The sequence below is a fragment of the Saccoglossus kowalevskii genome, chromosome 15, assembly GCF_978046115.1.
Source record: "Saccoglossus kowalevskii chromosome 15, keSacKowa6.1, whole genome shotgun sequence".
Classification (NCBI taxonomy): Eukaryota; Metazoa; Hemichordata; class Enteropneusta; family Harrimaniidae; genus Saccoglossus; species Saccoglossus kowalevskii.
Window position 1 is genome coordinate 2,649,531 of NC_140655.1, and position 16,375 is coordinate 2,665,905.

General features: G+C 35.1%; 1 protein-coding gene across 1 annotated transcript in view; it reads right to left on the bottom strand.

The window, feature by feature from the left end:
- LOC100377797 (phospholipid scramblase 2-like) overlaps positions 1 to 15,858 on the bottom strand; it is a 33,619-nt gene extending 17,761 nt beyond the window's left edge. Inside the window, exons 1-4 of the mRNA XM_085508614.1 lie at positions 15,728 to 15,858; positions 12,729 to 12,779; positions 11,484 to 11,640; positions 5,264 to 5,341 (exon numbers count right to left, since the gene is read on the bottom strand). Coding sequence (XP_085364740.1) covers positions 5,264 to 5,341; positions 11,484 to 11,640; positions 12,729 to 12,746 — 253 coding nt within the window. The 5' untranslated portion in view covers positions 12,747 to 12,779; positions 15,728 to 15,858. The remainder of the gene's footprint in view (positions 1 to 5,263; positions 5,342 to 11,483; positions 11,641 to 12,728; positions 12,780 to 15,727) is intronic.
- Between the last annotated feature and the right edge of the window lie 517 nt (positions 15,859 to 16,375).

Sequence of the window (16,375 nt, forward strand, 5' to 3'; positions counted from 1 at the left end):
AAACTGCGCAATATGTCAGCTTATGACCAGCACAACTGACATGCTGTCATTTTCAAGTTCAATTTTTGGCCAAGTTACTCAAAATTGAAAAGGTTATTGAGTAAATATGCCAACAATTAAGCTTTAAATAACATGTGTACTGTAATAAACAATAGCTGAACATCACCACATAACTATGTAGTTCTAATTGTGATTGAGTTTTCAGCATCTTAGGGTATGATCAAATCACTAAATTGCACACAGATCTCTCCAACCATCTATACTACAAAATCAATATTTGAGAAGCATTTTCCACTACAACTAGTCTGAGATTCACTCCACACTCTTGTTCTGTTTTCCTGAATAGACATCAAATCATGTTACCTCAGTCTGCATTATGAATGGAACATTACATACTTCCTAGGTTAGTTGAGTTTGGCACACCTCTGCATGCTATGAGACGAGTTACACCATGGTTGATACAAAACAATGCATCAGTATAACTCTAAAAACTTTTGCCTACAATACACCTTTTAATACTTTTTTATTGTTTGAAATTTATCAAAATAAACTATAGCTATGAGTATACCGTAAAATCTGTCATTTCTCATAAGTGTAGATGCTCTAATAGAAGCCGCCTCCCCTCTGTTGCATTGTACTATTTTAATAGAAGCCGCAACTTCTAATACAGATTTTACAGTAGTACATGTAGATAAACAAGCCATGCATGGCACAGTCCCAGTTAGTTATCAAATTTAAGATGTATAGTTTTGTTTATAGTAATATACAGTACTCATTTCGCCGAACCTCCCGCCCGCTTCCGGATTTCGATCGCTTTTTTTTCGCTCGCTTTGTTCAATTCGACCGCGCAATTTCCGCTTTTTTTCCCGACCGCGCAAATCCGGAAGTATCCTCTCGCGCAATCGCTCGCTCGCTCGCTCGCCTGACAGCGCAACCGCCCACATTTACAGTTCATTACCTACTGTTTCATGTACAAGTGTATCATTTTTGTTTTTATGATGTTAAAATAAGAATAAATACAATCAGAAGTTTATAGAACGACCGTTGAAAAAAATACGGTGGATCACACGGCCATATAAAATTGGTAATAATACATACGCGTAGTAATAATGTCCATCATAAACAAGATCGAACCAAACATGTGAAATCAAATACGACACTGACACAGACACAACTAATATGAAATAAAACCATTCTATTTTTGGTGGAGAGCGAAAAATGTCTACTGTAGAGTACGCTATTCGTTGAGTAACCGTGTGTAGGGTGACGGTTGTCATGCACGCATGGTTTGGGTTTAACACGGGTCAAGTTGTAGTTATGTTAAAATTCGTGGCACCTATAACAATTGAAGAATATCTGCAGGAATAGTAAGACTGTGAAAAAAACGACTGATCGATTGTTATAGAATGACCGTAGTGTACAATTTGTCAAACAAATACAATACTTGCAAATGTAATGTCGGCCAGCGCCCATCTTACTTGTCCGAAGTTGTCGAAGCCGACATCACTGGAGATCGCGTTTTTTAACTAGGCGGCTGGCAAGCGGACTAACACGTTACATAAACCTGTTGAATTACAATTATGGTTTTTATGTTTGCGCCCAATGTCTCGTTATAAAATAAAGGATTCAAATTTTGCAGGGTATTCCGTTTTTTGCAAACTCTGGGCGAAATACTTTCATGAGCTGTGCGTAGTTCACTTACAGCCAAAACAAAGTCAGCTTGAACATTAAGTTGTGCGACGCGACAAAACAAATGCTGCCAGTGATAGATTACGTGACTAAAAGAACAAAATAAACGCAATCAAAGGCGCCGACCACGCGCTTTGGAAATTAATAGAACGTGTTGCTAAGAGGAATCGCACCTGCATCTCGACGACGTCTCCGGACATGAGCAGGGTTTGCCGCGTCTTAGAAAAATTGAAAGTTAAAAAGGAATCTGTGTCAGGAACCATTCACAATGTTTGCATGAAAAATCCCACGCGAAAGCGTTTTTTTTTTCCTGTTACAAACACTATGATACCTGAATCCCGATTAATTCATAAATATGAATCGGTAAGGGTCAATTTCCTGCAATCCTTCAAGATTAAATTTGCCTCCGAAAATCTTTCTAACGATGAGCTGGAAGATTGCCATAATTGAGTGCCACCATTTCTGTTCTAAGATTTATTCAGTATAATAATACAAATGTTCACCCCAACAGAGGTGGACATACAGTTTTAGCGACCTGAAGAGCTCGTTGTCAAACAAGGCGAAGCACTACGATAAAGACTTTCCGTTCCAATAAATAATAATTCTCGTTCCCGACATTATGAAATTCTTTCGTTTTGGGGAAAAAAACCTGGAAAAAAAAACTGATTTTGACAAAATAATTTAGAAATTGATATTAAGAATAATTCATAACGAAATCAATATGTACCCATATTTTTTTTTCATAATTACTGATTACACACGAATATTACAGAAAAAAATAATTTGCTATATTATCTATTTTTGCGCCTTTTATTTGTTTTGAATCGTGACTGAAAGGAGCTGGATGAAATTACAAACTATGTAGTGTGTTCGACAACTCATGTATGAACAACAATTTTAATAAATATGATTTTACTTGGTAAAATTACTGTATTTTTCTACATAAAAACAAAAGAATTTCATAATGTCTAGTATGTTATCATAGCGTTGTTGGTAATAGTTGAAAATGATACATCCACGTGAACCTGCTTATATGAGATCGAAGGAGTCTCTGTTTACAACAGCCGTATACATCTAACTGCGTCATCGCTAAGTTTCCTTGTGGACCACGAGCCCTGTTGCTTGTTTGCACGTTATCATGTTCACACAATCTCAGACATTATTTGTAAGGGTGCCCTTTGAAATGGCACATTTTCTCGATGTTTTAGGGAGTACTCCGCGGGTATATGGCTTGTTCTCACATCAGCATAATTTTCCTCGAGTTCACTCATCGCTTTCCCACATGCACTTCTCGTTCTTTGCTGCTAACTTTTTTGCACTCTAATATGTTGTTGTTTTTGTCTTTCTAAACATCGAGTTTATTTTTGACATTCAACGAGATCGCTTGAATTTTGAATTTGATGACGGTTCGAATTTATCCACTTTTACAGTGATCAACATTGCGTTCGAGTAGAGTTACTAGTAATTACAAGCCTGATTTACATTTTTCTTGCGGTGTTTTTTGTCAATGTATTAAATATAAGGGCTTTGGGAAATAACATAATTACATTGCGCGAGTGAAAGAGTTTGGTGAGACTGTCACAACACGTTTTATTTATTTCCAACGCGCGTGTTCGGCGCCTCTGATTGCGTTTATTTTGTATTTTTGTTTTCAAAATGTATCACTGGCTGCGTTTGTTTGTTTTCCTCAACAAATTAACTGTTCCGGGATCTCTTTCATTTTTCGCCCGGCTGCTGCCAATCCAATAATTCGTCGCCGCATGTACTCAGACAAGCGATTAATCGTCACAGTCATTATACTAGTAGTCCAATTGACCTAAGAGAATTGATTTGTAGAAATTCAGCTATGCGATAATTATATTTGCAGTTTTGTTTTGCGCACCCAGACACGAGCAAAAGTTAACCAATAGATTTTCTGAACTACAGCATTCGTATTACTTGTGCAAATTGAGTAAGGGTCATAGTGTGAGTTGCGTTCGCAAATAACAAAGTGTCAAATTATTTTGAGCGCCATTCGGAATAAATTTAGTCAAAATCACACACAGAAACACACACACAACACACAAATACTAGTACTCAATACATATCGCGATTGACCAGTTATATAGTTGAACTACACACACAAGGACGTAAATATGTAAATACAGGTCACGGTTCGACTTGCGTAGCAAACGTTACAATGTGTCAAGTGATTTGAAGGCGTCTTTGTTCCAACGCAGAGAAGCAATAGGCGTTGTGTTTTGAATCGTCATTAAAACCTAAATTTATTATGAATAAAAACTTAAGTTTATATATACAATGTACGATCATTGTTACTCCAGCGGTCGGTTGGCAAGCGGACGATGTTTTTGAAGCCAGCCATAGCAGGAGCGAGCGAGCGAGTGATCAAAAGCGAACGAGCGAGCGATCGAACAAAAACGAACGCGAGCGAGCGGAAAAAAAGCGGTCGGTTTCCGGTCGGAAAGCAGCGAGCGGTCGGAAATTAAGCGATAAGCGGTCGGAAAAAAAGCGATAAAAGCGGGAGGTTGAGCGGAATGAGTACTGTAGCTGGAATATAACCATGTCAGGAATATGATTTTTTTAACATTAAAATAATTGACATTTGTATCTGATCCTCAAACAAGTACTTGTCCATATTGAGAGATATTGCTCTGGAACAGCATTCAAAATCAGCCATTTTGAATACATGTATATATATATAACATGATGTATAACGAATATATAAAATTTGAATATAATCAGTCAAAGCATTTAAGAGATATGGCTCTAGAGGCCCATTCATTAAAACAAAATGGCCGCCAGACAGCCATTTTGAATCCGATCTGAAAAATAAAATGACGTGCATCAGGAACCCGCAATGTCTAATGAATGTACCAAGTTTGAACGAAATCCATCCATAAATACCAGAAATGCTTGATATTTGATGATTTTTTAGCACAAAAATGACAAACATTCGGCCATTTTGAATAGGATCGTCAAACCAATATAATGGTCTATCTATGACATGATGTATAACGAATATTTAAAATTTGAACATAATCAGTCAAAACAAGTCGGAGATATGGGTCTAGAAGCCCATTCATTAAAACAAAATGGCTGCCAGTCGGCCATTTTAAATGTTATCTGAAAAACAAAACTATTTGCATCAAAGTCCCATAAAAAATCCATCTGTAAACAGCCGAGAAATGCTTGATTTTTATGATTTTTTAGCACAAAAATGGCCGCCATTCGGCCATCTTGAATCAGATCGTAAAACAAAATGATGTGCATCAAGGTCCTATAATGTCCAATGTATATACAAGGTTTGAACAAAATCCATCTGTAAACAGCCGGGGAATGCTTGATTTTGATGATTTTTAGCACAAAAATGGCCGCGATTCGGCCATCTTGAATCAGATCGTGAAACAAATTGACGTGCATATGTGTAATATCATGTATGATGCATGTGTGAAGTTTGATTGTGATTGGTCCAGGCATTTCTAAGATACAGGTCCGGACGCACGCACGGACACACGGAGGTCAAAACACAAGTCCCCGTTTTCGGACTGCGTCCGAACGGGGACTAAAAACTCACCTTCACCAGCAAAGAACACTTGTTGTCCCAAACTGTTCTTTACCTGATATCTATTTCTGCATTCCCATCCAGTGAAAACTATAGGCATAATAAACATTTTATTTTGTAATTGAGCAATTAAACAATGAATTAATAAAAATACAGTAGAAATCCAATCAGCAATTACATGTACCGATAATTATTCTGATGTATTAACATGCATAAATCAAAGAAAGCTTAGAAAGAACTCCCATGTGCTGAGAGTATTGGAGACACATTAAATATAATTCGAAATTACTTAGCTGAAAACTAATTATGCAAATCAGAAAATTAATATGACCAGATTTGAGTGAAAACTAATGAGGTCTGCGCAATGTAACAGAAAATCTATGTCTCCAAGTTTAATTGAAATGTGATTAGAACCAAAAAATTATGAATTAATATGCTTATTAGGGAATTAATATGAACAGATTTTTACCCCAAACTAATTAGGTTTGTACATTGTCCTAGAGCATCTTTGTACTAAGTTTCATTGAAATGGAATAATTAGTACCGTGAAAACTCCAAAATTTCGACCCCTCTAAAAATTCGGTCGCCTATTTATTTGCCGGGTTTCGGTGTTTTATTTACCTCCAAATTTTCGACTCCACTAAAAATTGCCGACTCATTCTTATTCGAAAATTGCGACCAGTTTTAGTTTTCCCCCAAACGAAAAAAAACCCGATGTGAGCGTTCAAACGGGACCTTCCTCGAAGGCATGAATCCAGGTTTCTGATTGACTGAGAGATTTTTATTTTATTGGTAACGAAAATATATTCTAAATAAACGAAGTTTCAAATAAAAACGAACACAAAAATCTCGGCATGCTGCGTTTCTGAATTGTTGATTATTACTGTACTCAGTAGTGATTATAATAATGTACACAAAATAAATTTGTTGAATGGTTATGAAATACAAATAAAAGTCAACTTAGTTTCATCGTAAGCGAATGATTCCGGTCTCGTATAAACGTTTGATGCTGTAGGATATCCGCCATGTTCTCTTAGGTCAAATAGGTCAAATCGCTAATTAACCAATCAAAAAGCTGGATGATGCCAACGTGTTCAAATTACCATAGCTTATTTAAATATGTTAATGTTATTGAACGCAATGCGGAAGAGATTGATGTTGTAGTACGATATTTTGGCTTGGATTTTGATGCGAAAACGGCATGATTTTTTTTAAATAAAAAAATTAGTTGTTTTTAAAAAATAAACTGGTCATCTGAAGAATAATTTAACATTGTTCACAGTGATAACAGCTCATTCTCGAAAGGAAGCTTACCCGCTCACGCTAGTCACGATAAAAATCATACACGTGTACTCTTGAATAGACAGACGTCAATGACTACGGTAAAACTTAGACTCTATTTTAGCCGGCAGGATTGATTGAAATGTCCGAAAAATGACGTCAAAATACACCTTAAAAGTCCCATTTTATTTTCTTAAATCCCATTTTATTTTTTAATCCAAAGGCGAATTTACGCCTCAAATAAGGGACACGTGAGCTTTGATTCTAAGCGGATACATTGCACTGGGTCGGGGAGATAGTTTGCTAAACTTCCATGTATCTTTTGTCCAATGGGTACCTGTACTTCGAACATTCGCAAGTTTTCCTAGGTAGTGCGAGACAGCTTTGTCTTTTGACCTATTAGTTTTGTGCTGACCTCTTCTCCGCGTCTTGATGTTTTGTTTTGCTTGTCATAATACTCACTGATTGATGACTTTGTTTAGATTTTGAGTTACAACTCGGCCACGACCTTTGCTTTTACCGTGAAACATGAGGAAGTTTACGTCAATTGACGGACATTGCATTTTTTAAAAACTAATGAAGCACACTGTCTATCATCCCCATTTTTTCATTTGCTGATTTCTATTCTGAAAAATTCGACCGTCCGAAAATGCACCTTAATTTTGACTCTAAAAACACGTCACATTTCTAACACCAATTATTTAAAACCGGTCGAAATTTTGGAGATTTTACGGTACTTTAGATATCAGTGTGAAAGCTTAAAATTGGTTAATTATGCAAATTAGGTAATTAATATGTACAGATTTTAACCCACAATTATTCAGGTCTGTCTATTGTCCTACAGCATCCATGTACATTCATTGATATGTGATGTATAGTACCTGAGATATCAGTGTGAAAGTTGGTTAATTATGCAAATTAGGTGATTAATATGCACAAATATTTACCGGAAACTAATTGGGTCTGCATAATTCTAGATTCATTGAAATGTGATGATTAGTACTTTAGATATCAGTAGAAAAGCTGAAAATTAATTATGCAAATTAGGTAATTAATATGCACAATTATTTACCCTAAAGCTAATCAGGTCTCTGCATAGTCCTAAAGGATCTATGTACCAAGTTTCATTGAAATGCGATGATTAGTACTTGAGATACCTGTGGAAAAGCTGAAAATTAACTAATTATGCAAATTAGGTGATTAATATGCACAAATATTTATCGAAAACAATCAATCTCTGCATAGTCCTTGAGTATGTAAGTACCAAGTTTCATTGAAATGTAATGCTAACTACTTATATCAAATGCTGAAAATTAATTAATTATGCAAATTAGGTAATTAATATGTACTGATATTACCATAAAAACTATCAGGTCTGTGCAGTGTCATATGACATCTATGTACCAAGTTTCATTGAAATGTGATGATTAGTACTTGAGATATCAGTGGAAAAACCGAAAATTGACTAATCATTATGCAAATTAGATAATTAGTATCCACGGATTATTACCAAAAACTAATCAAAACCTAGCATTAGTTCAGAGCATCTATGTACCAAGTTTCATCAAAATCCAATGAGTGGTTGTTTAGATATCAGTGGAACAGTCATGGAACCACTAAAAAATAGCTAATTATCATGCAAATTAGGTAATTAATATGCACGGATTTTTACCAAAAATTAATCAAATCTGCGCATATGTTCAGAGCATCTATGTACCAAGTTTCATCACAATCCAATGAGTGGTTCTTTAGATATCAGTGGAACAGTCATAGAACAGCTAAAAATTAGCTAATTATCATGCAAATTAGGTAATTAACGAGCATGGATTTTTACCAAAACCTAATCAAATCTGCGCAATGGCCCAGAGCATCTATGCACCAAGTTTCATCAAAAACCGATGTATGGTTCTTGAGATAGCAGTGGAACAGTCGGACACACATACACACATACACACACACACACACACACACACACATACATACATACAGACACACTAACTGCAAAGACTCCCATTTTGTGCTTCGCACATGGGAGTCAAAAACCACATCACTGATCATGTTGCTCTATTTAATAAGAGGGAATCTGAACAGGAAATTTCTTTTTGACATAACATGTGTAATGACAAGTAACCCAACATTTTAAGGATGCATACATACCAGTATGTACTTTCTATATATGGTCAATAACTTTCAAATCAAAGAAAGCTTAGAAAGAACTCCCATGTGCTGAGAGTATTGGAGACACATTAAATATAATTTGAAATTACTTAGCTGAAAACTAATTATGCAAATCAGAAAATTAATATGAACAGATTTGAGTGTAAAACTAATGAGGTCTGCGCAATGTAACAAAAAATCTATGTACCAAGTTTAATTGAAATGTGATTAGAACCAAAAAATTATGAATTATTATGCTAATTAGGAAATTAATATGAACAGATTTTTACCCCAAACTAATTAGGTTTGTACATTGTCCTAGAGCATCTTTGTACTAAGTTTCATTGAAATGGAATAATTAGTACTTTAGATATCAATGTGAAAGCTTAAAATTGGTTAATTATGCAAATTAGGTAATTAATATGTACAGATTTTAACCCACAATTATCCAGGTCTGTCTATTGTTTTACATCATCCATGTACAAACATTCATTGATATGTGATTAGTACCTGAGATATCAGTGTGAAAGTTGGAAATTGGTTAATTATGCAAATTAGGTGATTAATATGCACAAATATTTATCCGAAACAATCAATCTCTGCATAGTCCTTGAGTATGTAAGTACCAAGTTTCATTGAAATGTAATGCTCACTACTTATATCAAAAGCTGAAAATTACTTAATTATGCAAATTAGGTAATTATATGTATTGATATTACCATAAAAACTATCAGGTCTGTGCCGTGTCATATGACATCTATGTACCAAGTTTCATTGAAATGTGATGATTAGTACTTGAGATATCAGTGGAAAAACCGAAAATTGACTAATCATTATGCAAATTAGGTAATTAGTATCCACGGATTATTACCAAAAACTAATCAAAACCTAGCATTAGTTCAGAGCATCTGTGTACCAAGTTTCATCAAAATCCAATGAGTGGTTGTTTAGATATCAGTGGAACAGTCATGGAACCACTAAAAAATATCTAATTATGCAAATTAGGTAATGAATATGCACGGATGTTTACCAAAAACTAATCAAATCTGCGCACATGTTCAGAGCATCTATGTACTAAGTTTCATCAAAATCCAATCAGTGAAACAGTCATAGAACAGCTAAAAATTAGCTAATTATCATGCAAATTAGGTAATTAACGAGCATGGATTTTTACCAAAACCTAATCAAATCTGCGCATTGGCCCAGTGCATCTATGCACCAAGTTTTATTCAAAACCAATGTATGGTTCTTGAGATAACAGTGGAACAGTCGGACACACATATATACATACACACACACACACACACACACACACACACATACATATACAATGTACAGACACACTAACTGCAAAGACTCCCATTATGTGCTTCGCACATGGGAGTAAAAAATGACTATGATGAGTAATATCTTTTTGAAAAATTCATCAGTAATTGTTTAAGGTTGATCAAAGAAAACTTAATTTTTGTAAAATGTAATGTTTTTATGCAAGCACAATCTAACACGCACATTAAAATTTAACAAAATGTACAAGTGAAAATTTCTTCTTTCTTATGATCTGGGTGAGGCATGGTACAACCAAGGGGTGGGGAACTCTGAATACTAAGCTTTTCAAACAGCGATGCTTGGACATTGATATTCAAAATTTGCAAAGTGGACCTGAGTTATTCCGAAGCTGTGTTTTTATAGAAAATTGAAATATAGTTTGTATTTTATGTAATACCAATTGTGTAGAGGACGAGTATCATTTTTGCATTATTCGTTTTACCAAAAGTTGAGATTTAAATACATCCCAAGTTATTACTATACATTTCCCTCACTCGAAAAATTTCTATCGTTATTACAATTACAAAATGTAGTAATCTTGCGTATTATTTCTAAATTTATTTTTCTTGCCTCAAAAAAACGCAACAATTATTTTGGTCTGACATTTCATGTTCTTTTCATATTTTCATGTTCTTTTCATATTTGCTTGTTCTTCACTGTAAAATGTTATGTAATTACAATGAGTATACCATGAGGCCGGAGGGCTACAGTATTTTTGAATAAATTAATTACACAAGTGAAAATTGATTTAAAACTATTTTCAATTTAACAAATTTGTAATAGTGATTAATACAAATGCAAACTTGTAACAATAAGAACTGGGCAATTTTCAAACATGATCAGTCCAGCCGTGTTAACAATATGGCTCCAAAACATCATTAAAAGTAAATGGCCATCAGTCAGCCATTTTCAAATCTGGGAAAAATGTAGAAATGTGTGATATTGCTGAAAAAAATTACCATAACAATTATTAAATACAATTTTCGAATATATGCACTAAGGGTTTATTTTGGTCAACAAAACATTCCCTAGAACACAAAACTAAACATTTTACCATTCTTCCATATGTGGTACACTGTACCGGTACCTTATTAAAATATAATGTTAAGCATGACATGTTTAAATCATTTTCCAGGTGTATATAAAAGGAAAGGACGGATACTGGATTTCAGTATACATGGTATCCATGATGGGATTGTGAAGCCATGCTTTAAAAGGGCAAACTGGCAGATCAACTGTTATGTTACAGTTCTTATTATTATATAATTATTATTATAAAAATACTTTAAACTTTGGCACAATATCAACAACACAATTATTTCAGATATTGCTTTAACCATCATATGTGATATATAGCTAACTTTTAACAGAATTAGACATCAGAGATATTTACATTGCAAAACAAGAGAAAAAGCTAGTTTGTGACAGGAACTATGAATGATAGACACCATAGTCATGTGATAAATACCTTCAAACAACTCCACAACTTGATGAATCAATAACTGGTCAATTTGAGTGAGATACTCCAATCCTGGGGGACAACCTAATGGTGCCATTGGTGGTGGCATCCACACTGTCATCTGGGTATCACCAGGCTGTTGTCCTGCTGGAGGCTGACCAGTTACCTACAAACAAAAATATAGGACACAACCAGATATTTACCAACTTTTTGATGTTGACGAGTTTCGACATAAGATTGTTCTAGATGTGTCCTGTTATTTACTTTTCACTTCACTGAACTAACAAGATTACTTCTTTTAAGATCAAAAAAAAAGAAAGGAATAATTTATGAAAAGTTAACATAAGACCCTTATGAAATTGATTTTTTGGTTTAATTGGTCATTTTTGTTTTGTTTTTATCCACTTCAGAAACCTGAAAATGGACATCTCCTGTACAAAGTAAATAAATACCATACACCTACATGTATGTATATGCAACAATTCATGTCATCTTATTGTCTGTTGTGCAATAGGAAAGCAAATCTAAACGAGTCAGCCATTTTGGATCAGAACTACCTTGTAGTTTAGACATGTCAGAAAAATTGCTTTGGAACAGTATTCTTAATTAGATGGATGCCAGTTGGCCATTTCTAATTTTGTTCTGATAAAACAAAATGACATGCACCAAGGTCCCATAATGTCCAATGAATGAAGTATGAACAAAATCTGTCTACAGATGGCAGAGTTTCAGTTCCAGAACAACCAAAACGCAGGATTTTTAAGTGAATCACAAAACAAATGCATATGTATCTCATGATGTACGTATTGGTGAAGTTTCAATAAGATCGGACAAGCCATGACATAAACACTGGTAGCGACAGACAAACTGAGAGATGCACGAAGGAGATCAATCTATAAAAATATAGTACATGTCATGAATTCATTCATCGTATTACAAACACTAGTCCTTGTATAGCCTTTCAAGAATACATAAATCAGAAACAGAAACAAATATTTATTTGCCATATCAGGGGTTTCGTCTACTTTTTGATCTCTTCGCCTCTCCTGACCACCTACATCGGTCTCGCTGTGAATGATAGAGCCTGTTTTATTTTATTTATTTTTTACCTATTGTTACAGGACAATGGCCTCCTAGCTCCTATTAAATGCATTTGTGAAATGCCTGCATATAACTTTTGAACTCTCTGTGATGACATTTAGTTAGTATTCAGTGTCATGAAATAGAGGCAAGTACAAAATGACATCAACTTACAGCTTGTTTTTCATCCATGTTTTTCGTAGCACTGGGTTACTAATAGTTATTCTGTAAAAAAAAATACATTATAATTAGATACTGACTGATTTTCAACCAAATAGCAGTTTACTTTTAAGTTATGATATTGGTACCAATGTATTATAAATACAAGTACTTGTCCATATTGAGAGATTGCTCTGGAACAGCATTCAAAAATCAGCCATTTTGAATACATGTATATATATATATATATATATATATAACATGATGTATAATGAATATATAAAATTTGAATATAATCAGTCAAAGCATTTAAGAGATATGGCTCTAGAAGCCCATCATTAAAACAAAATGGCCGCCAGTCAGCCATTTTGAATCCAATCTGAAAAATAAAATGACGTGCATCAGGAACCTGTAATGGCTAATGTATGTACCAAGTTTGAGCAAAATCCATCCATAAATGCAAGAAATGCTTGATATTCGAGGATTTTTTTAGCACAAAAATAGCCACCATTAAGCCACTTTGAAAAGGATCGTCAAACCAATATATCTGTTTATCTGTGACATGATGTATAACGAATATTTATCTGTGACATGATGTACAATGTATAATGAATATTAAAAATTTGAACATAATCAGTCAAAACAAATCAGACATATGGGTCTGGGAACCCATTCATTAAAACAAAATGGCCGCCAGACAGCCATTTTGAATCTGATCTGAAAAATAAAATGACGTGCATCAGGAACCCGTAATGTTTAATGTATGTACCAAGTTTGAACGAAATCCATCCATAAATACCAGAAATGCTTGATATTTGATGATTTTTTAGCACAAAAATGACAAACATTCGGCCATTTTGAATAGGATCGTCAAACCAATATATCTGCCTATCTATGACATGATGTATAACGAATATTTAAAATTTGAACATAATCAGTCAAAAAAGTCGGAGATATGGGTCTAGAAGCCCATTCATTAAAACAAAATGGCTGCCAGTCGACCATTTTGAATGTTATCTGAAAAACAAAATTTTTTGCATCAAGGTCCCATAATGTATATATCAAGATTGAAAAAAAATCCATCTGTAAACAGCCGAGAAATGCTTGATTTTTATGATTTTTTAGCACAAAAATGGCCGCCATTCGGCCATCTTGAATCAGATCATGAAACAAATTGACGTGCATGTATGATATCATGTATAATGTATGTGTGAAGTTTGATTGTGATTGGTCCAGGCATTTCTAAGATACAGGTCCGGACGCACACACGCACGGAGATCAAAACATAAGTCCCCGTTTTCGGACTGTGTCCGAACGGGGACTAATAACATCTTTGGTCAACTACTTGACCACTAGTTTGTTACTTTGACTTGACTGCTCATCTAACAATATCTAAACTACTAGGAAGAATCACATTCCCTCTATCCTCTTTATACATCAGAGAGACTGTGGAAGAAACTAAACCTACTAGAAACACGTCATCGTACCGTGATCGCTTCTACGATTTTGATCTTTGTTTTTTCTATGATTTTTGTTGCATAATTTCGTACGCCATTTTTTTCTGTTTCCTGTTGAGCTATCAATCTATCGCAGTAATTCTTTACTTTACCAAATATATATTAAGACGCGTACCTCTTCGTCAAGGCAGAAATTGCGTGAAATTACGAAAGATGTCTCTGCCATAATTGAAGAAGACAATGAGGGCGTGATTTGGGCTCCAACAATAGGCCCCCAATACGTATACACGGTTGGAGCCATGTCGGGGCTCAACCCTATCGAAGTTCAACCCTGAGGGTTTATTGGAGCCGAACTTGGCTTGAGCCGAGCATGTATACACGGTCATTTTTGCTGGCTCGAGCGGTAGGACTCCGATAAAATGCTGTTGTGTGAACGTAGCAAATATATCTTATCCAATCAACCCGTGTCCTTGAAAATCAAGTCTTATAGAGCCAAAATTACGGAGGCCAAAAAATGGCCGATTTTCATCGAATCTTCTATGATTTTTTGATAACATTAATTCAGTCCAGTGGTTAGATAGGTTATTTATTAGTGACACCCCAGAGGAATGAAAATTGATGATAATAGCCAAGTGGGTGAGGAACTGCATTTCAAAAACACATTTTATATATAGGGTCTTCAAAAACGTGAATTTTCCTTTAACATATATTGCAAACTGTAATTTTTTAATATATGATTTTTCTATCGAGTCAATGGCACACCGGAAAATAGCTGCCAATAGTTTCATCTAGAAATATGAGTACACCAGTAAAGGTTGTATTGACTTAGAAGCCACACTGTTCCACATCATGTGTTATTTGATTAAAGCACATGACTGAAAACATGTGACCAAGTGTGACCTAAATACACAAGTCAACAAGTATAGGCGTGGTGAAATGTGAACATTGGCCTAATTGTTTACCTTTTAAAATGATATGCCTTAATCATGGATGTACATCCATGCCTTAATTAACTGCGTATGTCAAGATCTATCTAGCAAAAGTCCCTGTATTTCCTAGTCGTCAATTTATTACCCTAATAAAATAATTACCAAAGATAATTTGGAAGCTGAAAGTCGCGAAAGCAAAACTCTGTGCAAATTCCAGAACACTATATTTACTATATTTACAGTGTTGCCATGAAACTACAGATTTGAAAACAAAGCATACACTTGCAGTTCCACGATGATATGCAACAAAACTTAAACAAAAATTCAATTCGGAATCATGTGCATGTCTGTGGTCACTAAGTTCTGTCAGCTAAAATTCATGGCTGGAGAGGGAAATGAAGCGTCGAGAGTCGAGTCGAGTTCCATGGGTGTTATAAACCCTTTTTTCATTAAACGGAACTTACGTAATGAATTGTAATTGTTTATTTCACCTCATGTTCTTTGCGGAATCAGAAAAGCGTAGGTTTTAAAACTTGAAATAATACTGCTTCGTCTACATTGTGAAATGAAAAGTGATTTTGACTTTCTAAACAACACACGCACACACGATAATAGTAATATAACTAACCACACAAATCAGTAATCCGGTAGTTCGTCGAATATAATCCAGTAAACGAAATATTCCACAGCAGCGAAAGCAAAAGGTCACCAGATTTCAGGGTACAAATCTGAACTGCGTACAAGTCACGCCCGTCGAAGAACCCGGATGTAAGGTTATCGGATTTCTGTGACCTCGCGACATAGTCACGTGATCGGGAAAGTGTGTTTGTCTGAGATGTCCATGTGGTCGGTTTGTTGAGCTGTGTTACTCGGGAACTGGGATCGCTCTCTCGCAAAATTCGAGTATCCAGCCTTGCAAATAGGTTTTCAGTTTCATCCTAAGCAGGTCGTGATGTGTTCATGGTGTACGGTGTATTCGCACACTGTTGGAACGCCTTGTAAAAATAAAGTACTCGAGAGCTTTCCTTTTCTGAGACGATGTCTAGGCGCATTCTAGGCGCGGTGCCGGGGAAACAAGTCATTGAAAATGACACAGCTCCCGTTCAAACTGTTCAAATTAATCTTCATGTACCAAACTTGGTCTTTACAATATTCAAGAAATGTGTTTACAAAGGAAAGTAGTTTAAGAATTGTGTTAAAACTAATATTTGTTGAGAAAGTTGATCAGAAATCGCATGACAATGTTCGTCGGTTTATTGTGTAAAATTATGAAGCC